A 27435-nucleotide genomic window follows, 5' to 3' on the forward strand; every position below is an offset into this window, starting at 1 on the left:
TTATTTCCCCCGTGTGTGTAGAGGAGAGAGAGGGAACGCTATATAGATAATTTCTGCCAGCGACACGCTCGATCGACGCGTTCCGCGAAAAAAAATCTGCGATTTAGGCGCATTTTTTAAATCTACGCTCGTTGATTTTCGCGCCCAGCGTTAGACCCGTTTATCGAGGCAGCATCCGAATCTCAGGTGGGCCTAAAACGCGAAAGCCGACGCGCGGGCGCGTTAATGAAAAGAGCCGCTCATTGTCGGCCGATCGGACGCGTTCAGCCTTTAAACGCCGCACAACGAGAACGCCGGGCCTTGGTCTTGCCGCGGTGGACCAATCGCCTCTCCCCCTTCGATCTACATTAAAATATATGTCGCAGAAAGTGAGAGTCGCGAGAACGGAAACCTGTTTCGGGACGGTCGGACCGCCCCGCTCCCGATAAGAGTTAGACCGACAAATGTCTTTCGGTCGCACGCCTCGTGCGTGCACGAGGTGTTTCCGAGCCGCATAGAACAGCGCCTCCCGATTTAACTCTGGTCCCGCGGTCGGGGCGGCCTCCGCGCATCCGTCGAGAGAAATTCCGCGTGCCGCGTCCAGAATCGAGAAAGCTGGACCTGAGATCGGATAACGAAGAGGAAATTTATTTTTCCTTTCTTATCGGACCTCCGTATTGCCTTGGCGTATCCGGGGGCAGAAGGTGCTCCGTTGCGGTCCACGCTGAAGCCACCGGTCGAGGGTACTCGCGTTCCCGGCCGTCGTGAGCGGCTCCGCCGCTGCGACTCGCTTCTTGAGACCCAGTCGACTCTCAGTGGCTCGTCGGCTCTCGAAATCGCGACTTCAGCATCAATCACGTTGCGCTCCGCGAGATACAATTTATATCGAGTCCGGACCGAAGCGTGTCCCAATTCGCATGGACCGCGGCGGGCGGCTTCGTCGAGGGACGAAGGACGAGCAACCTAATTTGTTGTTAATTAAAACCCTTTCGATTTTTTAGTGATAGAGACGGGACTCGCTCAACGGGGTATCAGCCGCGACATGTTGTTCGTAGCATTGAAATGCACGGGGTTTTTCGTCAGCGCGATACCACCTGGTTATTCTCATTGCCGATGTAATTAAGACTGCTTAATTAGACCGACTTGGGCGCGAAAAACGGTGCGGAACGAGTCGGGTTGTTAAACCGAGGAGACGAGAGGTCTTGCGATGAAGATAGACGAGAGTGAAGACGGTGCTCTTAGTGAGTCGACAGTCTCGCTGTTTTCCTCGTGTGCATGTTACAATTTACAATATCTTGGCGAAGCTACAATATGCATACACCTCGCTACTTTGCCGGACGACAAATTACGTTTGTTTCAATTTATTGGTAGGGCAGAATTGCCCCACCTTCCAACAATTTATCAGTTTCGACTAAATAGATACGTTTATATCTTGTCCCTTATGTAACCAATTGTATGTATTTTGTGTACGAGAAAGTATTTGAGTGTGCGTATATGTGTATGTGCACAGTTGAAAAATTTGTGTTAAATTTAACAGATATCACGTGTCCCGAACGGTTCACACAAATTTTTGTGTTAACTTAACATAATATGAATATGTTTAATGATCACACTAATACTCTGTTAATATTTTGACACAAAATAAATTGAGATAAATTTTGTGTAAAATTAACATATTTTTAGTGACAAAATGAATTTTTAAAAAATGTAATTTTTACATTTTACAGATGTAATAAGTGAAACGACGGTTCGAAAACACTCTCACTTATGTTGTATAGAAGAAAATCAACATTTTATTCTGTAAATTTTAACAGATAAATCTTGTTACTAATAATATAGAACACATGTATTGTGTAAGATTAAAATTAACACATGAATGTGTTGAACATTTAACACAAAAATTTAAACCGGCATTAGAATTTAGAATTGGTGCAGGTGCATAAATATCTGTTTGATTCGATAGTTTTGCCCTACAACTTTGCCACGGCTTCCCCTTTAAGTAGCGACAGACTACTTGACATTTACGACAAAACGAGCTAATCGAACTGTTAATCGTTCGATTTATTTTAATTTTTCGCACTTTGTTGCGTATACTGCAAGCTTGTCAGTCGTGCATTCTCGTAGGCCGCTAACGGCATTCTTATCAGCCACGGCTTTGTTATCGACTCGTTTATCTACGTCTCGACTAAATCGTTAAATTTTGTGCCCGCGCTTTACGACTGTATTTCGGCTTTTATCGCCAGGCAAGAATTACGAATGCGAGTATCGCGTATTGTTCTACAACTTCCGGTAGCGTTCAGCAACATCCCGGTGACGTTCAGATCACGCCGAGTCGTGATAGGATTATTATGCGGCGTTATTGCACCTTGTACGACACACGGCTCATCCTGGCTCAACGTTAGAAACGTAATTTCGAGCGAAGGCATTTAAAATCTGCCGATGAATCACGCGTTCGCGTCACACAGACTATAAATGTTTTACAATCTATGTTTACTTTCCAAGCTACCTTAGTTTATTTTTAAATTGTGCCTTTCATTAAAGACAGTCTTTTTCCGAGGCTTGTTGCTCTAATTAATCGATGAGCTCTGGAATAGTTTCATTCCGTCGAGCGAAAGGGTTTCAACTTACGCGTGTCCTAGGAGAGACTACAGCTCCCGAATCTCGCATTCGTTGTTTATTATTTCGTACGCCCACATCGTACGGGGCAATTTGCCATAATTATCCGGCTTCGGCGTTCCTTGGCATGGAGACAAAATTAAGTGTAAATATTGAGCGCAAAAATAAAACCGACTGTAAGCGAAGAGTCAGCGTGAAATAACCGGGGGTAAAAATTGCGCGTAAAAATAGAGCCGATTCGACTCGGGGGAGCAAAGATCGCGGAAGCTGTTGACGTTTCGCTTAGATCTTTGGATCTGTACGCAGAACTCGTTTTCATTTCTCTGATAAAGGGAACTCGGAGTTCCGTTAGCGATACATATAATTATGCAGTCTAATTGTGTGGCAGAACTCGATAAATGGAATGAAGAGCAGAAAAAGAATCCTTTTTAGTCCTGCGGTTCTGAGGTGGAAAACATCACGGTGAACAATGTGCGATAAGAAAGTGCAGGAAAAAAAAAGAATAAAAGGAGGCCTAATTATAATGTTCCACGGATACCGCATTCAATTGCGTTAAAAGCGCGTTGTGTAACATTAACACACAATACAAGCTCTCCTCGTTATTCCCAGTGATACGCTTTACAATGTTATAAAGTATTGCTCTGACTTTTCAATTGCGGTGTAATTTAATTCTTACTCTAATGAACGTGCCTCGATTACGAGTGCCGTTCTGGCTCCCGGGACTTGGGGATCTCGCTGATCAACTCATTATAGGCCGCAATGCACCATGGGCTGTGGACTGCCTGAAACTAAAAAATTCAGGACGTTGGATCAAAGTATGGAATTTTTTTTTTCACAATTTTACATACTTTGACCCAATATCCGGAATTTTCTTATTTCCGGCGGTCCACAGCCCGACGGATTGCCGGCGGCATAGAATGGGTTAATATTTCGTCGATAATGTAATCGTAAGAGCTACGAGGAATTTTGTCGAAGAGGAGGAGGAGATAGTTAATGTCGTTTTCAACAGGTCAAAGTGAAACAGTGCGGATGAATCTTCGTAGCGAATTTTTTCGTTCGGTAGCTTTTGCATTTACTACGCCTCCCACCTCCGACCCGACGTCGGGTGTCGCAGATAAAAATATTCGTGAAACACACACACGCGCGTGTGTGTGTGTGTGCGGCAAAGATAATCGAGGTCACGCGGTTTGGAACACAGGTTACGAAGGAGCCGATAAAGATATAATTATTCGGGGACTGCTTTAGAGAGAGAGAGAGAGAGGAGGAAAAAAAAGATACTTGACACGCTATCCTGAGTTGTCGGACGCAAGTTACAAGTTACTCCTACAACGAATTCTGCTTCTGCTGTGCGAAATTCTCGGCTGCAACCGTAGCGTCCGATTCGCCAAAATTACTTCCGTGTACCCCTTTCACTATTTTTCATATTAGAATACAAGATTCTTTGTTCAGTTCTCAAAAATATAAATTTATGATATTCATATTTGTGTAGAAACGCCATTATATACAGCGCTTGTATGACTGCTGCTTCATTTTATATTTACGTAAAAACGCTTCTTTTTATTTGCAGAAAATGGTGTTGAGAGCAGTGGCCAGCCTACAATTGTCAGAGCACCCAGAGATAGGAGGAAATTCAATCAAAATGTACGTGATGTATTTTTTTATTTTATTTTTTCTCCTTTTATTCATTTAGTGCGCGCGTGTAAGACGTCAATCTGCGAAGATAACAATTTTATAGCGCGCACGATTGTACCGTAAGCTTGAAAGATAATTTTTTATTTCTACGATACTTCGAGAGATATAGGTGTCATTTATAGTGTATCATAAATAACCAATAGCAATTATTTTTTTAAGAAATGCACTAGAGCGATAAGACATCTATATCAGCAGTTTAATAGACACCACAAAAAGTCGAATCTTTATTTAAATTTTTTACCACGTGTCAACGATGTACTTTACACCGTAATTTTTTCATTTAACAAAATATCAATGGCATAGTTTTTAATTACTTGCCAATGCTTTAAGAGACGACTTCGGAGAAAAGAGAAACACATGTTAATAAATGTAATTCAAAATGTTTGATTTGCCGAATTATGATAAGTTAAGCAGAGACAGAAGTGCTCAAAGCACTCATTTTTCTTTTCTAATGCCGACATTTTCTTTAACGTATACATAATTTATATTATTAATACATTTATAGTATTAATACATAAAAACGTATACAACATCTTGTATGTTGCGACAGGCAAGCGATTTTACAAATATTGGAGACTGGCCTACTTTAGGAACGCAAGAGGTGCGTATCATTGAATTTTATTAAGCTGCTTAATTTTCAACTATTTAAGTTATTATTTTAATACGTGTACGCGTTTGAGAGAATATACCGAGGGATAAACTACTGACCAAAATCATGTACACCAATGCCCACTAATGTCCAGTTGGCATTACTTTACCTTATTTTATCTTTATGATGCCCCCAGCAAGGCCTAATGCCCAAAAAATGGCTGGTAATGCCGCAAATCTGTACACCACAATGCCCTCAGCGGTTTACCCCTCGGAATATACCTATTATTAGTAATAATTCAATTAGAATTACACGCTTGGATTCCATTTGTTCTAGCTGCCATAAACAATACCTCTTATTACGTAGCGAACTATGCAAAAGCTAGAACTTGCAGACGACTGTCACATACGTCTGCAAGAGTAGAAATTTTGCTAAAGAGATAACGAATATTATGTTTTCTCGGATGAAAGTTTCTATATCTGAGAAATGCGTGTTATTTGTACATGTGCATTCACCTAAGCGGTCTTTTATTTCTCTTTCATCATACCGCTTTTCATTTTTCGCGTTTATACGATTTAGAGGTTTAGACAATATTTTCTCTTGTAGAGGAAAACAACCGTGTCCCCTCCAAAACAAAACGGCGTGGTCAATGGCGAACCAAGTACTTCCAAAGCGTCCAACACCGTTGAGAGCAAAGGCAAGGAGAACAGGGAGCAGATTCATTACCAAGACGACAGTGACGAGCACATAGATAACGGCGAAAAGAAAAGGAAAGGTGAGGAAGCCGGTCTGTGGACTTGGAATTCATTGTGATAAGATAATTGTGTGTAGCTAACGTAATAACTTAACTTTTTAATTACGTGCGTCTACTTGAAATGTTAATGAGAAGCGTTAGTTTTCAATCTCTAATGATAATCTCCCAATTACCATTTTCGCAGCAAACAAACAAAAATGGGTCCCGCTTGAGATAGACTTGGCGCAGAATCGTGGGACTATGCGATCACCGAGATTTCAAAATCACAGAGAGAGAAATGGCGAAGGTAATATTTGTACGCATAACGATGCACGTGCGTGTGTTGAAATTGTAATATACGCGTATTGCGATAGTCGAAACAAACGAATATAAATTATAATTATAATTATTACGATAAACAGCGAACGACGGTGAGCACTGGCGTGAAAGGGATTACGATAGATCGACGGGATATAATTCGCGAGGACGCGGTGGAAGAAATTATAGAGGTAGAGGTGGACGGGGCGGGCGCGGCCGCGGTGGTTTTAGACACCGATACGACCACGAGTACACGAATTATGCAACGGACGTACAGGTAATTTCCTATTGATATACGTAGCTGAAATTATTATCGCGAGTAGCGATACCATCGATAAAATGATGATAGCAAGGGAGACCACTCTGACCGCATTATGATGGCTAAACGATAGTAGAACTGAAAACCTTTATTTCACTTGTACCTTCCACTTGTTTACGACGGGTATCGTGGCGTAACGCTTTCTTTCCCTTCGTTCTTTTGCAGACCCACAAATATGAACAGACGGATTCTGGATATATGATACCTTATATGGGAACATGCTATTTTAATAATGCAAATTACATAGATACCACCACGCTAAAAGAATATATACGAAAGCAAATGTAAGTTTAACCTTTAAACTTTTTTAAATGCCAATAATTTATATGCAATTTGTGTATCGTTATTTAAATATCAACCTCATTTTTTTTTTGACAGAGAGTATTACTTTTCTGAAGAAAATCTTGTGAAGGACTTCTTCTTACGCCGTAAAATGAACGCTCAAGGATTTTTGCCTCTCACTTTGATTGCATCTTTTCAACGTGTACAAAATTTAACTATGGATATAGATTTGGTGATAGACGCAGTTGTTGACTCTGATAGACTGGAGCTATTAAAATTAGAAGATGGATATAAGGTATTATAAACGTGACATAAACGTATTTTGAATTACTTAAAATAGCGCACGTTGTCTGGCAACATTGATATTGTACGTACAGCACATATTATTTAAAAATCTAGCATATTACGTATGTGTTAGATAAAAGTTGTGCTAGAGCAAATAGAAGAGGATTCGCTGACACCATTAGAACTTATTTTAAGTTCGATGAATGGGGTTTGATAGTAGACCTCTTTACATGTATATAGTTATAATATTATAATTGTTCAAATTTGTTGCATACGTCTTTTATACACATACTTAACTGCAAATGTTTCTAATACTATAAATGTTTATTTTTCAGATTAGGACAAGTTTCGAACCGTTAAAATGGCCTATTTCGGACATAACCAGTAATGTCGCCTTTTCAAGTGTCTCGCAACAGTCTATCCCACTTCAAAACGAAGTAATTCCTACCTCTGAAACTACATTTTGTCCTCTCGCGAAGCCTTTATCCACAATGCCTGTCCCCCCAGTACCTCGTGTGTTTGAATCTTACCATTCCATTTCAACAGTAAGAAGACATAGCGAGTCAGAAATAAATTCTTCGCCGATAAACGAGATTCTAAATCCCAATGTGCCAGAGTTTGTACCGACAACAGAGAAAACTAATGGATTTACTGGTACAAATAAAAGCAATCAAACGAAGAATAAGTTCCACTTTGAAAAGGTAAAAGAAACATTGGCAATTGCGGAAAGGTTTCTTCTCTCTCCTAATAATAACCCTCTTATGAAGATAAAAGAAGACAATAAATTATCGGCCGCTATAGATTCTATCTCAGACAGTTTATCAGAACGGCTGAACGGAGAATCGGATTCGTCAAGCGACAATACATGGAAAGAGGTAACTGCCATTTTATTTTTCATCTTGTCAAACTATACGAATTTGCGAAGAGTGCCGTGGAATTTATGGAAACAAATTATTTACAGGTGAGAAGAAGAGTCAAACAACCACACAAGGACAGATCAGAAGAGAAAGAGAGATTTGAAACCGTCAAAAATGCAGTGCGAGAAGAACTGAATTTTCAATTTGACGAAGAACTTGATTCGCCGCCGCCGACTGGTCGACATAATGCTTTTTCAGAATTGTCAGTTGATATTAAATCACTATTAAGACGTTTTAGTGTATTCAAATAACATGATTCAATTTAGATTTTCATAAAAAATTCTTGCTTGTTGCAATGTACTTAAAGTTTTTTAATTGGTAAAATTTGATTACTTAGAAAGTTATTTAATCTTTCAACATTTTACAGTAGACTGATATCTTATATTTCGATTACATTGTGATTGTTGCAGATCCGAGGACGAAGATGATAACGTATTATCAGATAGGGATGTTAACAAAATATTAATATTTACACAAACCAATCTTACGTCATCTCGAATCCCAAAGCACGAAGGTCATGATAGAACAGGAGATTGGACTACAAGAGTAAAAATGACTCAAGAATTAGTGCAACTTATTAATGACGGATTGTATTATTACGAGGAAGAATTGTGGAAGCAAAATGTTCAAAGAGTAAGATATTTCTCTTTGTTCTCTTAAATTTGTAAACCATAAACTTAGGATATTACTAAGTTAATGTTGATATGCAGCATGGCTCCTCTTCATCCCTTGCGAGCTACAAAAGAATTAACATGATCAGTCAGGAAGATTTCGAGAAAATGGCACCGAAAGCTCCAAGAAAAGCGAATCCGGAAGTTCCTCCGCCGCCTCCTTCTGCTATAGAAGATTTCGAAATTTCGTCATCACAGGTATTTGAAACTTTTGTGAAATAAAACAAAATTGCTCGTGGAACAATGTTAGACATGAGGCTATGCATTTGTTCCAACAGGGTCCCAAGGATCATAGATCGGAGAAAAGTCGATGGAGTGATAGATTGAGTGGGCTAAGGAATACTGCGCCTCGTTTCTTTGCCGTTGTGAAAGACGGACCTGTTGATGAGAGAACGCCACGGAAAAGGAAGACCCGTCACAGCAATAATCCTCCGGTGGAGCATCATGTTGGTTGGATTATGGACGTTCGAGAGCATCATCCCCGGACTTATTCCACAGGGTATGTGATATTAGTTCGCTATAAATTTGCTGCTCATACCAAAATAGACTTTTGATTTCTCGAAATAAAGAAAGATTTTGCTGTTAGCATGTAAAAGTGTTGAAGAGCATGAAGATTAAAGTTATACGTGAGGAAATAATTACTTCTATGGAATTACACTTGCAAATTAAAAGTGTATGGCGTTGTAATCTTATAATTATATTTTCGTTTTTCCATTTGTTTCCATTAATTTCACGTAGATATCACCAATGATATTTCTATTTAATAAGAAATATAACATGATGAATCCATTTATACATGTCTTCTTTTCCCATCTGAAGAAATTGCCTTGTTGAAATTTTTGATCTGAGCAACGATCAATGGAAAAATGAAAATTTATGTTCGCTTCGCGTGTATGCTCTAAATTCGTTCTCTGTTTTACTTTCAGGAGTAGCGCAGGCACAAGTCCCAACGAAGGTTACCTTGCTAGCAGTTACGGAAGTGTTCCTAGTATCTGCGAGCATCCAAGTCACGCTTTGTTGAAGGATAATGGATTTACTCAACAAGCATATCACAAATATCATTCGCGCTGTCTGAAAGGTATTAAGCAGTAACGATTGATTCTCTTAAGCTATTGATTGATTACGAGATGATGAATTTTTCTGTCTTCTTTTCCCGACTGAGAGTCCGTGCGGAAATACTTTTAACTGAATGTTGATGTAAACAACTATTTCGATTTTGTTGAATCAAGATTTTTTTTACTTACATATCCGCATTCGTGTCTTTTCAGAGCGCAAACGATTGGGTATCGGACAGTCGCAAGAGATGAACACTCTTTTCCGTTTCTGGTCATTTTTCTTGCGCGAAAACTTCAATCGTACCATGTACGAGGAATTCAGAACTGTAGCCAAAGAAGACGCCTGCGAAGGATACCGATACGGATTAGAGTGCCTTTTCAGATTTTATAGTTACGGTTTGGAGAAGAAATTTAGACATGCGTTGTATACAGATTTTGAAATGGAAACAATGCAAGATTACGAAAGTGGTGAGTTAAGATTTTATTAGATGCACTTGTATCTGTCACGAAGCAGAGACACCAGCACGAGATAGGTTGTTTAGCTATGCTACCACATGATAGTTAAACGGTAAATTTGTGCAATAGCAAATCGAGTGTTTTACTAACGCCAGAAGGGATTCTTGTCTCAAGACTGAATTCCGTTAGTAATGACACGACAAACTTAGACAATAATTGTATCATTGAAGCTTACGTACATAAATTATATTAACCTAATGTAAATTGTAATATACTAATATTAAATCAAATTGCTTGAACCAACAGGACAGTTGTATGGATTGGAGAAATTTTGGGCGTTTTTGAAATATTACAAGAACTCTGATCAGCTCCATGTAGATCCTAAATTGCAAGAGTACCTATTAAAATTCAAGAGTATCGAAGACTTCAGGGTAGTAGAAGTGAGTATTATTGCCACAACGGATTTCTATTTGCTACTCATAACTGTCTCTTTAATAGCATTTATAATAGAACTCATTTCTATATTGCACAATATTTGTGTTACTTTTGTTACAGCCTCAAATACATGAAATGCTCCAAGCTGCGAGAATACGTAATAGAAGTGTTTCTGAAAGTGCTAGAGAGGATACATTGACAAGCAGCGAATGTCTACTCTCGGACGATTACAATACACTGCCAAACGCGCAAGAGTCGCATTTACCGCAGTTTCGGGTTAGGACCGGTTCTTACGGTTCTAAACTGTACCACTTTCGACGACGGAACGACTCCGCGTCGTCCAGCAGCCAGCGAGATCTCAGCAAGCAGCAGCCTCGAAATCAGAGGCAGAGTTCCGGTTTCGCGAAGCCTTCTGAGGCGAGCAAATCGCAAGTCACTGCCAGAGAACGAACTCAAGCCAGCTCAAAGTCCGAAACGAGCAAATCCGTCATGATTAAGGCAGAGGGCTCGTCTGCCTCCCAAAAGTGAAATCGTGCGGCGACCAGAGAGATTTTAGATAATCCTGTAAAAGTGACCGAAACCATTGAATCGCCCTCAAGACGAAATGGCGATAGTATTTTTGGTAATACATATTATTGGGAAGTAGTTTTATAATCGTAAAATCGCAAGAATGAAGATCACACCAGGTCCTGTTTACGTGATCTTAAAGATTGTGGAGCACGAAAGTCCCCAAAAGAGGTAAATTCTTGATGGTAGACTTACATCCGTGATTTAGTGTTTAAGATTGTATCTACCGGATATTTAAACCCCTCGGTGTGGTGGCGCGCTGCGAAAGATATTTTTACTCGCTTCTTATATTGTTTGCGGTGTTGAAATACGTTACTAGAGCTGAAAACTCAATCAATGAAAATGCGTGCGCGTACGTGTAGTACGTAACAACGGGAATGTATATATCCTAGTTCTTTCAGTCACGCTTTTATTTCATAATTCATGTTTCTTAATGCATATACAGTGGCATCGACTTGATGGGACGAACAGTATCTAGTATATGTGTGCAGAAACATGCTGTAAGATATTGTTCGCTCAAGCGAGTTATTTCATATACAAAAAGGTGGGGTGCTTCATCCGAAAGACAGAATAAAGATTAGGTAATGTATGTAGCGGATAAAACGCCTAAATATTACAGTCACCGGCAATGAATCGTTTCGCGAGAGGGGAAGCGTTGTTTCTCCACTCGGCGGATAAGCTCGCCGATCGAACAGCCGGTCGCCAACAGCTAACGCTGAATTATACGCCAGAATAGGAGAAGAACGGTTCCCCTTTTACGAAACGATTCGTTATCGGTGAGTGTGCATTACATTTGACTACTTTATTATATAAATTCATTATATATTATATAAAAAAAAGACTAATCGTGTAATTCGTAAATACTTAGTTGTGTAGATATATACCTATGTGGCTGCTATTGAATTTGCCGTCTTATCTGATTACCGGGAAATCACTGGAGCTCCAATTTTTCCACGAATATTTGACTTTTTTTACTGGAAGAGGTACTCTTTTTTGCTTTTCTTTTATTTTTATCCAATTCTTTTATAGGAGACGCGATTACACGCATTCTTTATATCATTGAAATATATCAATAATGTTTACTTACTCTCGAGACGGTAGCAGTTAAGTGTTACATTCTGAGCTTCTATTTTAAGATTCAACGTAATCGTGGCGTACTTCCATGTAATAACATATAATATCTATATATTATAAGTATATACATATATTAATACTTTGCCATATTTATTTTTCATAAAATGTAGATCATAAAAGCATCCGTGTGAAGATAACACAGGTCGGAAAAGTTAACGTTGTTACGTTGATCTTTGTAAATTTTTTTTTAGACTCCTCAATTCAAAGCCATCCCTTGGAATCGAGCTTTTAGAAATCACTCAATGAATTCTTATACAATATTCGCACACTAAACTTGAGGTTTGCATTATATTTGTATGTACGCTGTCTATGCAATAACTATATGTAAAGCGCTATATACAGTTCGATGAAATGAAAGCGTTACGAGGATTGATTTGTTGTATTTATTTCTCGCATCATGAGAGAAGTGATATGAGCTCGTCGAGTAACTTGTAAATAGAGAAATCGATACGCACTGGCTGTTTTTATTATCAGTCGATTCAGCAAACGAATTTTATAAATTGTATCGACGGTTTTTCTGTATTCCTTAAGCAAGCTCGAACACGCTAGACGCTACTTGTAAAACGCATATTCAAAGGATGATAAGACATGGCTTTCATGCGAATGCAAGAAACTGTTACCGTTCGTATCCTAATGTCGTTCTGAGCATATACTAGTCAAGCATCGAGCCGACGTACTGTATCACACATCGTTCGCAGAACTTGTGCAGAAAAGAAAAGAAACCTAGGCGATAACCGTTGTATGAGCAATAACACGAAAGTGAGCGATAGTGGCGTTGATCAGGGAGATGTACGGGAAGGGAGATGCGCGAAACGGCAGTAATCTTCGTCGTTGCAGATAGCTTTCATGTTTTTCGTTGACGAATACGTTGGTGCGTGGAATAACATCTGTACGTTTGAGCAACGCGCGTAACACGTGAGCAACGTGTTTACGCGCTACGTCACACTTACGACCGCGATACTGAATATATGTTTTTACTCGCTCGAGCCGCATGCGAAGAAAATTGCCTTTCAAAACATCTCGGTTGCACAATACGCGACATTAGTATTCTGTTCTCGAGACCGGGTAGAAAAGGAGGGAATTAATTCTGCGTAACATTGCAACAGACGAACGGGATAAAGCTCGAACGAATTGAATTCGGACAGTGCGTTCCTCCGTGCAATCCTTTTGAATCTTTCCCGTCTTTCTTCGTCTTCCCACGCCGACAGAATCTTTCAGCCAGGGCGTAATTAAAACAAAAACTCATCGATCGAAATTACAAATTAACGTATCGCTACACTTTATGGCCGACACTTAAACGTTGACGATAATAAGAGTTAAACGCTACAATAGTTAATTTTGTTTTTTGATTTTGCGATTCGTAAATTATGATTTAGGAAAATTCAGCGCGACTGATCGGTAGAGAATAAAGTGCGTCTCGCTCTTGAGAGAATAACGTTTATTCTTAACAGAAAGAAGAAATAAGAGACACGCTCATCGTCACTACTATTTTCGTGAAGACACAGGTGATAGTGAAAGCCGATAATGATTTTTAAATGAGACGACAATCGAAGGTCTCCGCGTCTGTTCGAGAATTGAAAGTTCATCTGCGTAGACGAGGGTGGCATGTGATCGACGTCATATCACCTTTCTCGGTTTCTTTTTATCGGTCTATTTCGGACGTACAACGAAACTACGCGTGTTAATGTTTCTCAAGTTACCACGAACAAGCCGAGATTAAACTAATAACGCGAAGACGAGAGGAAACGCGATGTTTCTGAGCGACGTGGAGGAGGTGAGAAAAGAGAGAACGATCGTCTCGAACAGACGAGGGGCAGTTGTTAGCACAAATAATTTTCCTATCGATTTATCAGTCGAAACATAGTAATAGATATGTACAGACGAGTGCCAGGTAAGAAGAGATAATAAAATTAATTGGGAAATACGTGCTCATTGATTATTGTACATACTTTCATAAATCGATTTTTAGCGATTTAGATGTACCTATAGGTTTTTAAGCCAGTGACATTAATATGTAAACTATACATATAAGCCTTTATCTAGCGTACAATTACCGATAGATATAAGATGTTAGCTATAAGATTTATAAGCTAGACGTACGATCGGCTTACAATGTTATACAGGCTCGTTTCTCGTGGCGTGCTTTGGCATTCGTTAAATACGGAAATACGCTCCGAAGTAAGACGTTGACGCTCGAAGAAAAGAAAAAGAGACAGAGAATTCACAGAGACACTCGGCGCCGATTTTTCTCACCGTAATCGCACTGTTTCGTATCTAACGTACGTTATGCAACGTTGTTTCTCCCCCGTTTTGTTTTTTCCCCCCCGCAGGAGAGATAGAAATATAATGTACATAGTTTTTACCCGAAGTTAATGAGAACCACGCCACGAGATCGATCCGCAAATGTAAAAAAAAGATTATATATACATATACATATATATATTACACACATATATATGTATTATGAATTCTTACATTGTTACTTATATATATATATATATATATTGCTAATAAATCTTAATTTTACATTTAAGGCTTACGCTAAAAAAAAACGTGGGTGAGGTTATTAACTGCTGATTTTAACATTTAAGAAAATGTATAAAAAATATTTCATATAAAGATTATACACTAGATCGCGCAAGGGGTGATTAGGTTTACGTACCAGTCTAGAGACGTGCGTTTTGAGGAGGGACCGTATTAATAATTTCCGAATCGTCGGTTCGTTTATTCGCTGAACCTTATCTTTTTTTATCTATTTTCTCAGGACTCTTTATCGCGGATTCAGATCAGCCGCTTCAATTCTGTTTCGCCAAACGACACAATCGATTGAGATGCCCTTTCTCGAATAACGTAAAGCTCCATAAACAGAATTACATCTATAACGTTACCAATTTCTTAGTAGTGCCATTGTTTTTATATGTCTTGATAGGTAGCTCTCTGTTTCTCTCTCTCTCTTTTTTTTAAAATCAAACAATACGTCGGCGGAAAGAGAAAGCAAAAATTGAAGCGTCAACTTGGAAGAGGCAGAATTTGTTAACGGGATCCCTCCTTAAACGAGCACAGCAGTGTATGATTTTACCGAGATGCATCCTCAGCGGTGAGAAGAGACGAGCGCAAAATTCATTTATACAGACGAATCCGCGCATTTTGCCCTCGATCAGTCGTCAATCGCGATCCGATCTCAAGAGATAGCGTTACCTATGTTACGCAATATGTTACCCATGATATGTTAATGTACCTTCCTAAGAAAGAAAGTCTCCGACTCCGGGAGTGAACGCTTCTTCCGGGCAATCGAGCTTAGCATTTAGAGTTGGCCGTATTGGCATATTAAGTAATTATATATATATCAATAATTATACTGTAAGGGAGCATTTTCCTTATTACACTAATATATTATATTATCTGCATGAATGATTTAATATGCGGTCAACTAAACACTAAATATGACGAAGAGTAAAGATTTGTTGCGGCCATTCATTTCCTACGTCGGTTGAATACGATCGTCTCCTGAATAATTTTCATTTCCGTAGTTCGGAAGACTTTCTTTCTCAGCAGGGCAGATTAGTGATATCGTGCACCATTGCCTACTTTATCTCGTTATTATCCGTCTCGTGCGCGGTACAGCGAAATCAGCTCGTATCGTTCGCTTCATTAACTTTTTCTACTACCTTACGTGTGTGCAGTCATTATTTCCGCAATATACCTGTAATCACGAGATCGCGTTGCGCTTGTGCGAAATTATTCTACACAAAGTCTAGTCGCTTTAGCCGATTGCTAGCCCCGGTATCTCTTGCGAAATTTAACACCGGGACGACCGAAACTCACCCGATTCTCGAGACCTTCGGGCGTCTCGTCCGGCGCCGCCGGCTTCGCCGGACGCGCACAAACTCGGAAATAAGGGCGTAACTTCCTTCGGGCCGCATTTTCGTTCGCAGTACAATAGTGCCTTCGAGAAGAACTTAACTTCCGGACTGTTATGAAAAAGTCGCATTACTCATGCATTTCCAAATGATGCACAATAAAAGAAAAGAAAATAGGGGGAGGGAGAATAGTATAGCCGCGAATTTAGGATACATTTTAGAGGATCGCTAGGGAGAGAACTCTCGTAGCGATGGGGGTCGGTCCTCGGTGGGGAGGGGAATGCGAGGTCGCGGGGCCGACGGATACGGATGAAGCCCAAGTCCAAGCCTTTCGTTGGAGATATAACGCCGCATATTTTTTCAAATTCCGACACGGAGCCACCTGGAGTGGCCAGGGGGTCCTCGGGGATCCTCGGGGGAGACGACGGAACACCCGATTAATCCACGTGGCTTCGGCAGGACGCGTTTAAATGCGCATCGATGCGCGACGACTGTAAATAAAAAGAAAAGAAAAAGAATACTTATATATAGATATACACACACACGAAGTAAATTACAGACGAACGCCGGCTTAGGGACTCGGGAAGAGTGATAATGTATATGACGCGTGTATAGGATGGCTTTTGCGAATGTGGGCGCGTAGTCGACAGTTGTAACGTTTGTGAATACATAAAATAAAACGACCAAAAAAACCGAGATCACATGGGGTTCTTCGTACCGCACCATTGTCTGTCTCCCGTCCTCGAAGGACATCCTGGCGAACTTGACCCGTTTATTTACTATTGTCAATAATGATTATTTAGTTGTGTACCTTTGCGATTATTTCGTGATATTTAAGTTGATTATTTGATGATTATTTAGTTATATATCTTTTAATATACTGTGAGAAACCGAAATTTGAGGACCACGTCCCTCTGCTCTTTCGAAAATAGCTACGTATTGACGTGTCTCTTGTGTTATCGAAGCGTGTACCTTGCGTATATATTTTGTACGCCGCTTTTCTGCCCCGGTTCCACCCGTAAGAAGGTTTCGGGCTTACGGCTTTAACGCGTTACTCTCTCAGGAAATACGTTCCGTATTTAATTTACTTGTGGTGGCGGTTGATACGTTCACTGTTATTGAACTCGACGAATGCAATTGCTACACGGAGAGAATTTTCTTTTTCAAATTTATCCTTGAAGTGTAATCGTGGCACCACACGGCATTTCGAAGAGTTTTATGAGAGTTTCTTGAAATTTTACCATACATTTCACTAGTAATTATACTTGCTGTAAGACCAAAGTTAAGCGACGTTGAAACCGGACCTTATCCCTAGCGGGAAAAAATTCTATAACTACAAAAATTGACTTGAAACAGAAATTTTTATATCTTCGTCGAAACATTTATTTTCTTGTAAAAATATCTACGAAATCGTACCGCGAATTACGATGTTCTCAGATCAAGAAATTATTGCAAGTAGTATTTCATGAAGATGTACAATTGTGTAAAAATTAGTGCAAAACTGTACTAGTTTCAAAAATTTGAGAAACAAGATCTTAAAGAATGAAATCGTCTGCTTAAGCGTTCCAATTCTAGCATTTTCATGTTAATTTTTATAACACCTTTTAAATTTACGTAGACTTTTTTTTAGATGTCCCCAAAAATTCCTGCACTTAAAAATAAGATAAAATATACATACACTGGGCGTTGGACTGATGTGAGAGAAAACCAAGTTCCGAAGTGCAACAAATGCAAGCAGCGCGAACGGATCTCTTGGGTTTGGACACTATTAAAAAAGAAGAAGAAGAAGGACCTCTTGAGTGCTCAACAACGCAAAGTCAAAGAACTTAGCTTCTTCAGTTCGTGTTTAGAAACGAAGAAACTGTGGAAAAACAGACTGACGTTCCTATTTCTTGCTGTGTACGCCGAGGGATATTCAAACGGGGGAAGAGTGGAACGCGAGGCGGACGCGAAGCGATCGGCTTTCAAATTTGTTGAAGCATAAATATTATGACTGTAATATAGATAAGTTATATAAACAACCATGGTTGAGCGAAAGGTACGTACCGTCAAAAAGTACTCTGACAAAGATTACGCGGAGTTTTATCATGTTACATGAGCAGAATTGCAATAATCTGGCCCTAACCTAGACGCTTCATTTCAGGCTGCGGTGAAGCTGTCGCTTCGAAACGTTTGCAGCGGCAGCTTGACCGCAGCGTCAAAGTAACCGAGAGCTCGCTCGTTCGCGGTTGACGGCGCGTAAAATTCTACGAAATTGCTTTTCCTATTCTAGTAACGTTCTCTCACGTCGTGTTCAAGGTATAAAACATTTTTCTCTCGACCGCTCGCTTACATAAACTCTTTCTTCGCAGAAGAGCAACGCTTGGTGCGTTTCGTCATTCGACTGCGAGCCTGCAAACAAGCCGCCGCCGAAGCGCACCGGTAAAGCGGCATCGAGCAAGGCTGTGTTCGGCGAAACGTTTGCGCAAAATGATCCCAAGAGGAAAAAGCGCGAGACCAGCTTGTCGAAGCTGCTCCAGGCTTGCGAGCCACGAAAGCCCGCCGAACTGGCGGTCAGCAAGCGGAAGCAGAACGAGATCTGCGACTGGCTTCAGTCCAAGGCGTTAAGGGGACGACCCTCGATGCTGGTCCTCGCCGGCCCTTCCGGCTGCGGCAAAACTGCAACCGTAAGGTTGCTCGCCGAGGAAAACGGTTTCAATGTCATAGAGTGGATCACGCCGGTCGACCCGGCCGAGGACGAGAACAGTAACAATCTGTTTTTCAAATCCGAGCTACTTCGTAACATATACACGGTGACGTTGCAACATGCTTAGGCCTCTTTTCACCAAACGTTCAAATCTTAGTTTGATTCATGTTTGTGTGTGTGTCTCTCTCTAAAGTAACAGTTGAGACAAGGAATGAATTCCAAGCTTAAAGTTGAACAACGTTGGTGAAACCTGACCACAAGCGATTCCCTCCAAATTTTGGAGCGTACGTTGCATATCGCCTTGTGACGGCACCGCGTATACAGCCTGTAATAACTCGTGACTTTTAATTGCTTCCAGACCGAGTGATGCGGCAAGGAGACAGATTCGAAGACTACCTGATACGCGCGACGCGTTATCGCACGGTGTTGGGCGACTGTTTCAAACAACTGCTCCTCGTTAAGGACATCCCGAATGTCTATCAGGAGAACTGCAGCAGCTTCTTCGTGCTCCTGGAGTGAGTGGACGCTTCGCCGACTTGTTACGAACCGTTTAGACCCTGTCCGCGCCGCTGCAATGTTGTTCTTTACAAATGTCTCTCTCTAGAAAATATTTCCAAATAGGAAGGGAACCCGTGATATTCGTCTGCACGGAGTCCGGGAATTCCAGACTGATGTACACACTATTTCCACCTGACGCAAGGGTGAAACTCGGTATTGATCTTATCAAGTGAGTCGATCGTAATTCCGGAGTTAGATTTCTGTCTGTCAATGACTTCCATATAGTTTGCAGTTTCCTGTCCTATCCGTTTCTTTTTGCATACTGATGCGTTCTCTCGAAACCAAGTTAAACGTGATCTATTTGTACAGTGTAAACGCTGCCACACATATCGCGATGAAGAACGTGCTGACACGAGTGTCCAGCACGTTGAACTCCATCGCCGGCGACATGCTACAAGTGTCTCAGCGACACATTGACGAGATACTGTCCAACAGCATCGGCGACGTACGCAGCGCAGTACTAAATCTAATTTTCGTCTCTCTCAAAGGTACGTGCACCGATAATCGAACCAGCAAGCGCAAGTCTGCATTGTTCCTATGATTATTAGTGCCCCAGCTACAACTGCGGAGCGAGTGCGGCGTGCGGGAGGAGATCTTGGGTCTGCTACACGGCATCGGGAGAGTCACGAATCCGAGAAGTAATTGAATTTCACCTCTGGACCCGTCGAATTCGTTTCGCGAATTAATCGTAATTTCTATGTTGCATTTTAGGAAAGTGGCACGGCAACTCCTACAAGTTCGTACACGATCCCGAGGAAATAGCGGCGTTCTTCCAGTCGCAGTCGGTGGTGTTCGTCCAATTTCTCCAGGAAAATTATCTGAATACTATGAGAACCATGGAGGAAGCCACGGTGGCGGCTGATATATTGAGCCTGGCTGATGTTCTAAATTCCGAATGGCGTGTAAGTCTGACTGAAATTTTTTTCACTTTTGTCAATGTAAAATTATTATAGTAGAGGAAAGTCTCCTATTACGAGATAAGCTTCTGATATTCCATATTACGGCAGGATCGCAATTTAAGTAAAGTTGCGCTATCGTACAGCATCCGCGGCTTGATGCTGACGAACGAGAAGCCTGTAACTGGCTGGAACCCAGTGAGAAAACCGCCGGATGATCGCAGTAACATGCAAGCATCAGAATATATTAATTATTTCAATTATCTTTGTTATATTCTTCGTTGTCGCGCGATTGTTACATTTTATATTTCACTTGCAGACGAAGGTGTTTGGCAACGGCAGAAGCGCGCTGTTACGAAGCTATAATTAAGCCTACTTCGAACAAGACGAATGAAACATTGGCCGAGGATGAGGAGACAATTATCGAAGAGGATTAAGACACAGTTGAATTAATTAATGCGAAATACTCTTTTTCATACTTGTTCCTTCTCATTATAGCTTTCCTCCAATAAATTTCCTGCAAAATAGAAATGAATTGAAGGTACTTTGTTATAAAACTTCATTACATGTTTTCTTCAATTTTCCTGCGAAATAAATTGGAAACAAGAGTAAAATTGCGCGCCTTTACGCCCAGTTTTACTTTTGGAACTATTTTGCTGTGCATTTTCTGACACTGCTAATAAAGTCACCACTTTGTGCGCGTCCATGCTACGCCTATTTTTCAGGATTCAAATAAAGATTTTATGATATATAGAAAATCTATAAATCTATATATATAAATATCTATTTTTTATGACTAACTTATCTAAATTATGAATGTAAACCGTGGTATTTTGTCGCGGTTACATCTCGTTTACGCACCGCGCTTTTAGTTATCTATCGATTTCGTGTAATCTGTTGCATTTTCGGGAAAAGAGAGGAACTTGTGCGACTTCGGCCTCGGCGTTCGCGCTGTAAGTTCGAATCGCTCTGTCGTTCTTCGCAACTCGAACGGGCAGGAAGTGAAGAAAGTCGCTTATCGCACGTCGTTACATTACGTAAATGTAATTGAAAATTGTCTCGATTAACTGTTGCAATTAATAACAACTATTTATCGCTGGAAATTTCGCTCACGTAATTTATTTCGAGGATTAGATTGTGAAAGATCATTTTGTTGCGGACTAATAACTATTTCTTTATCGCAGATTGTGCTTCCGGTGCTCGCGTTGCGTTTTATATTCGCCAATTCAAAAGTGATAAATTACATGCTTCTATGTAAACGAGGTTTAATGCGTGGTCTACAATGCGAGTCGCAGAGTCGTAGTCGTAAGAATAATCGACTGCGATTGGTCAATTTCGTCAGACACATAGGAATTGACCAATCGTAGTCGACTATTCTTACGACTACGACTTTACGACTTCTATGTAGACGAGGCTTAATTTGTCAGCAATGCGAGTCGTAGTCGTAAGAATAATCGACTGCGATTGGTCAATTCCGTTAGACACATAAGAATTGACCAATCATAGTCGATTATTCTTACGACTGCGACTCTGCGACACTCGTTGTAGACCCTGCATATGGCGGCGAACGGCGTTTGCGATTTGCACCACTGGCACGGTCGAGCACAAGGAAGTAACCGCGTGTTGTGTGTCGCTAGGTTATAGAGATTAAATTCGATCTTGTCAGATCTGCCGCACGTGTGCGCACGTACAGTGCGTTACTGAGAGATACATATATATCGTTGCGTCCATCAAATTAGTCCAAATAATAGAAACGACTTGTGTAAAGAGGAATGGCAGTGAGGAAACGCGGGCGGCGTGGTGGCCGGGCATCGTCGCAGAGAGGCGAAACGCCAAATGTTGGCGGCGAGACGCGAGCCGAAGGGACGAAGGGCAAGAGCGAAAGAGCTCTGGTCGTCGCGCAGGAAATCAAGATCGCGCGATTATTGGCCAACAATGACAAGAAAGTCCGCGACAAGGTGCTGAAAAGAGTGAAGAAATGGTTAACGGTACGATCGCAGAGTTCGTTTGGTAAGTCAACTCGCGATACGTCGCTACGGCGAAGCGTTAACACAGATGTATCCGATATTAATTTCTCGTAATTTCACAGAGTTCACGCGGGCGGACTTCATGAACTTGTGGAAGGGCCTCTTCTACTGCATGTGGATGTCGGACAAAATGTTGATCCAGGAAGAATTGGCGGAGTCGCTCAGCAAGCTTGTGCACTGCTTGAATTCGATGGACGCGATTGTACTTTACACCAGCTGCGCCCTATGGACAATCTCCAAAGAGTGGTTCGGCATAGACCAGTACAGGCTGGACAAGTTCTCCATGGTACATTCGTCGGTTGAATATACATTCCTTAATGTACAAGCGGGAAAACGCCTGGGCACAATGTTGATCTTGTCTCTCTTTGGTTTCCTTGAAGTTGGTCAGGAGGATCCTCCGCCAGTCGTTCGTAGTCTGCAAGAACCAGTCCTGGGACATGAAGTGGGTTATGGAAATTTGTCGGGTATTTAGACAGCTCTTTTTAAATGTGGACACTGGCATAGGATTCAATCTGCATATGACGGAGATATATCTGGAGGAGCTTGCCAAAGTATGGAACGACAGAACAGTCCGTTAAATTATTTGCCTCATTTTTATTAAAAAATTTCACTTGTACTATTGTCGCGTAGGTTAGTAATGGTGATATACCAGAGGATGTAGTCCACGAATTCATCAAACCGTTTGCTGACTATCTAATACACACGCATGACGAGAGGCAGATGAAGCATATCATGCGACATGTTTTCAGATATTTGATATTTCAATCGGACGTTGGTTTAAACTACATGGAGAAATTCAATGCTTGGAAAGGCGTAAGTATATGTCTGAGGTACAAAACCATATTTCAATACGCGACACGATGTATTTGTTGATTTATAAACGTGTGTGTTATAAATAGGCTGGCTTTCCCTGCACGCGTATAGACGATATGCAAGAAATAGAGATGTCTGATGCAGAGGAAAATTCTAACAGTGAGGGTAAACAGTTTCCTGAAACTGTTGCGCAAAATGAAACTGAGAAGCCTCTGGATCCAAGAGCAGGTAGAGTGAATGTCGAGCTACCGCAGATACCTTTTAATGCTGCGAAGATTGTAAAGTTGCTCACAGAGTATACGTTGCACCCGTCGTCAACGGCAAGATCGCGCAGACAAGTCATGAGACTTCTCGAAGAGTATGTATTTTATTTAATCTATCAAGCTACATTTGACTTGTACGTTCGTTTTCAATAATAAAATTTGTATCTTCAGATACAAGGAATTGGCGCAAGGAAGGATGCCGCTCGGAATAAAGAGAGTTAGAAAACTAAATTCCTATAAAAAAGAGACTGATTCGAGAAAAGCGGCGTTGCGCCTTATCAAGTTTGAGAAAAACATGCTTTCCGACCAGGTGAAAAAACGAAAAAGAGAAAATGAGAAAACGGTCTGTAATGAAATTTCTATTAATGATCCAAAGAAGGGAGATGCTTCAGCTCTCGAGTCTAATGCTGATTCGGAAAGTGAACTAATCAATACAACTGCAACCGCAAAGGCTGATTTAGAACAAAATACAGATGCAGATACGGTACCATTAAAAAAACTGAAAAGAAGCGATTCGACGTGTGATATATCTAGCACTAAATTTTTGTATGAAAATGGTATTAATGTAGAAAATACTCGAAAGCTTAAGAAGAAGCTAATAGAAAATTCCAAAAAGAGTAAAGTTGAAAAAGTAAAATTGAATCAGAAAAATAACAAATCTACGACAGAGAAAAATGTAAAACGTAAAACAAAAAAAGCGGTAATTCGTGACGTACAAACTTCTGGAGACGCTGATCAATGTGTTTCTATCTCGCCAATTTGCAGCATAGAAATTCCATCGCAAGAAACTAATAACAAGTCTGTAGCTAAGAAAACGAAGTCGAAAATCAAGCACAAGCCGCAAGAGACGCCATTAAAAAATGTAAATGCTAATTTAATGTTAGCCCTATAATTAAGGTGTATATTCTGTAAACTATATAGCACTGTAGAGCAAGAGAGAAAGGACGAAAAAAAAGAATGAGCTACAGAGTTATAGAATTTATAGAACAAAAATTTTCGCATGGAATACACTCCTAATATTGCTCCTGTAATGCATTATAAATTATAAGACGGTATTTCATTGTCTTATTGCAGAAACTGTCACGTCAGACAAAGAAGCAAACCAATTTAAACAATTTCCCTCTGGAAAAGAAAAAGGTAATGTTCGGGCTCTCTCGGAATACTGCGCATCACACATCCGAGTATCTCCAGCAGCTCCGTAAAAGCCCGGGTATTCCGTTCGACGCAAATAAAAAACCGCTAGCCAGTGTGTTGAAAATGAGTCCTATACCAAGTCCGCTTAATCCATTTTACAAAAAATGCACAAAATAATGGCATGTTATACAAATAAGAAAATTAAGTAAATTTCAATTGTAATTTAGTAATTCAGTGATTGATAACAGGTATATGTAAATATCTCTACTTTAAGCTTTATCTACAATGTGCTTTTCTCATCTAAAAACATTCTATTTTGTAGCCAATAAATACGTAAGCAATTTATGCAAGTTGATAAATTATACATTATTTATTGTACTATTATATCGACAAATTTTTAAGCGTATTATACGAAATAGAGTGCTTTTAATCGCACATTGTAGATTTAGAACTTTTAAATGAACTTATTAATTCAGGTTTATTGTCAGCGGTATTTACGAAAATCTTGACTCATCTCCTACCGAGAACTTTTTTGTACAGAAATAAAAAAGGGTATACACATGTTTTTGTAATAAATACAACTGCAGTTAATGTAAGATTATACATTTATTTTAAATTAAAATTAAATTACTGTTTTTTTAACTTAAATGACAGTAGCATAAATGTGTACATTCTCAATACGACCGATGTGCAATAGAACGAAAGTTTTTTATTGCACTATTCGTGACTATTCATTTATTTTCATTTTGAAATTTTTTATTCTGTATTTTGTTATTGATACTGCTCGAATCAAGAGATACGGTAGCATGCGGCGGCGAGCGGGTACATTTACAACTTAATACACCACATATAACATTACAATCTTAGACACTGTACGTAATACGCAGAATATGTTGTTACATGAAATGTTACAGAGATAGAGGAAAGTTCCCTATTATGAAGTAGGCTTTTAATGTGAAATAACGGAGTTGCTGCTAAATTAATGAGCATCATCTGTTGGTTTCACCATGAATTTATCTCCCTTGGAGTGAAATCTGTTTAGTGGAAAATTGTTAGATCGCATATAATCGTTGCGAGAAAAACTTTGTGAGTGAATTTGGACATTGAAAACCTACTATTTCATATTAGAGTCCTATCTCATAATACAGGACTTTCCTCTATGTTACGATATTAATAATATATGTAACAACTTTAGACATTACACACACTTCACATCGTTATTCGACAATCAACATCTATTTGCACAGAAAAATTCTAATACACGTTGCACTAATAACTTGCTTAATCTATGAGCTCAATCTGACTTACGTACAGGTGAGACAGATTATTATGATTAATTTTTATAATTTTCTTTATATTTTCTGTTAGAGTTATATAAAAGACAAATTATTAATTTTGCTTTTATAGAGTTCATACGAGATTTCAAATACATTACATTTACAATTTATATAATTTTAATTATATTTCCTATTAGAACTATAAAAGACAAATAATGAATTTTTCTTTTATATGTAAAGTTTATACGAGATCCCAGGTACATTACGATTACATAAAGAAAGTATTCTTTTAATATTTCTTGTTTTAATTACACATACACGCCGTATATGAATTTTCTACAGCTACATTCATTGCGTGAACGAACTCTTATAAAACTATTTTGACTGCTTATATCACTTTGGCACGTGAATTCACTTTTAGTTGTTTACCATTTTAATGCTCAAAATCGTTAATTTGTAACTATTCTATTTTATCTAGACTATACTGGAGAAAATAAATTATTTTCTACATACTATCGACTATGCGAGTTATATGCGACGTAATGAAAGTAAGTGCTTCACACATTTAATTATAGAATACATGATGTAACGTGAGGTATTCCTTAATAATTAGATCTTTGGTAAAATACTTCTTATCTCCGCAGAAGGTATTTAAAACAATTAACTGTAAAATTACGTATCCATTTGAAAGTCATTAATTTAGAGCTCTGCATTCATTAGAAATCGTTCATTTCTAATGAACATTACGACGCTCTAAAAAAATTAAGCATACAAAAAAGGAGCTCGAAATATAGAAAATAATATACATAAAGATGTCCTACTGATATAATATACATTCTTTTCGAATAATTCCTCAAACTTTTTATTCTATTCTGAAAAGTAACGGAGAAATTTTAAATAGTAAAGATAAATAGATCTCATCTTTTTTGTGTATATGTTTGTGTGTTTTAAACATTCAATTTATTTTTATCAATTTTTATTAGAAATTCATTGCAGTAAAAATTAATATTTCTTTCAAAACGTTATTGTTTCAGTAAGTTTCTGAAAAATTTATATATGTTTTACAAATATAGACATTTTTCCATTAAATATATTTCTGTAAAAAATGCATTTTTATGTAATATCAATGTCAACGGAAAGCAGCAATGTTCGCAGGTGTGTGTGTGTGTGTGTGCTTGTGTGATTAGAAACACGATCATCACGTCTTAAAAAAAAGAGGATGATACGTGATTACATTTGCCGCAAAAATTAAGTGCCGAGACAACTTCGATAGTGTGATTCAATTTTGATTCCTGCAAGTCAAAATTAACAACAGAAATATCGCTTGCATATCTCTAATTTAGCGGAATAATAGACTTCTATTCTCATAAAACTAAGATACCCTCTTATCTCTTATCGCACTATCATTACACGTATTTCACATAATTACACGACAATCTAATTAACATCTATTTGCACAGAAAAATTTTAATACATATTTCACTACTAACTTGCTTAATCTGTAAGATGTACAGGTGGGACTGATTATTATTTATAATTTTAATTACACTGTCTACACAGAGCTATACAGGGTGTTTCAGGGTTAAGTGTCCTAACTTAAAATATGAACTTAGGACCTCAAAACAAGAAAAAACTTTCCTCTGGAGACATGTCCGTAAACGTTTTGTTTCAGAGATATTGACATCTAAACATTTTTCATTATAAAATTTTATGAAATTGTTATCGGGTTATAATAAATAATTTAATAGTGTGCTTCAACTACTTTATTATTAGGGGGTTTCGGAAAGATGACGGAGTGAGAGGTAGTGACAGTGAGAGATCTGAGAGAAAAGGCGAAGGAAAAGTGGAAGGAAATGAGCAGGAGAGGAGGAAT

At 39.3% G+C, this 27435-nt stretch overlaps 3 protein-coding genes across 3 annotated transcripts; all 3 read left to right on the top strand.

The window, feature by feature from the left end:
* The first annotated feature begins 815 nt into the window (after positions 1-815).
* On the top strand, positions 816-12421 carry LOC105563924 (la-related protein 1B). Its single transcript, XM_012015927.1, has 17 exons — positions 816-1220; positions 4163-4236; positions 4838-4888; positions 5483-5651; positions 5815-5916; positions 6032-6204; positions 6412-6530; positions 6625-6823; positions 7149-7688; positions 7775-7932; positions 8141-8363; positions 8441-8599; positions 8680-8900; positions 9328-9479; positions 9670-9924; positions 10219-10352; positions 10468-12421. Exons 1-17 carry the CDS (start codon positions 1187-1189, stop codon positions 10873-10875), a joined length of 3171 nt encoding a protein of 1056 aa, XP_011871317.1. The 5' UTR covers positions 816-1186; the 3' UTR covers positions 10876-12421.
* A 5170-nt stretch (positions 12422-17591) lies between these two features.
* Positions 17592-20644, top strand: LOC105563925 (cell cycle checkpoint protein RAD17). The gene is made up of 9 exons (XM_012015928.1): positions 17592-17946; positions 18260-18653; positions 18953-19109; positions 19199-19321; positions 19462-19640; positions 19701-19790; positions 19864-20054; positions 20160-20278; positions 20368-20644. The coding sequence occupies exons 1-9, from the start codon at positions 17932-17934 to the stop codon at positions 20483-20485; spliced, it is 1386 nt and encodes a 461-aa protein (XP_011871318.1). The 5' UTR covers positions 17592-17931; the 3' UTR covers positions 20486-20644.
* A 971-nt stretch (positions 20645-21615) lies between these two features.
* LOC105563926 (ribosomal RNA processing protein 1 homolog) lies at positions 21616-24631 on the top strand. The gene is made up of 7 exons (XM_012015929.1): positions 21616-22058; positions 22138-22361; positions 22456-22626; positions 22706-22888; positions 22975-23246; positions 23323-24013; positions 24226-24631. The coding sequence occupies exons 1-7, from the start codon at positions 21821-21823 to the stop codon at positions 24460-24462; spliced, it is 2016 nt and encodes a 671-aa protein (XP_011871319.1). The 5' UTR covers positions 21616-21820; the 3' UTR covers positions 24463-24631.
* The last annotated feature ends 2804 nt before the right edge of the window (positions 24632-27435 follow it).

The sequence above is a fragment of the Vollenhovia emeryi genome, unplaced genomic scaffold (genome assembly GCF_000949405.1).
Source record: "Vollenhovia emeryi isolate VEMERY1.0 unplaced genomic scaffold, V.emery_V1.0 DF939169.1, whole genome shotgun sequence".
NCBI classification, from domain to species: domain Eukaryota; kingdom Metazoa; phylum Arthropoda; class Insecta; order Hymenoptera; family Formicidae; genus Vollenhovia; species Vollenhovia emeryi.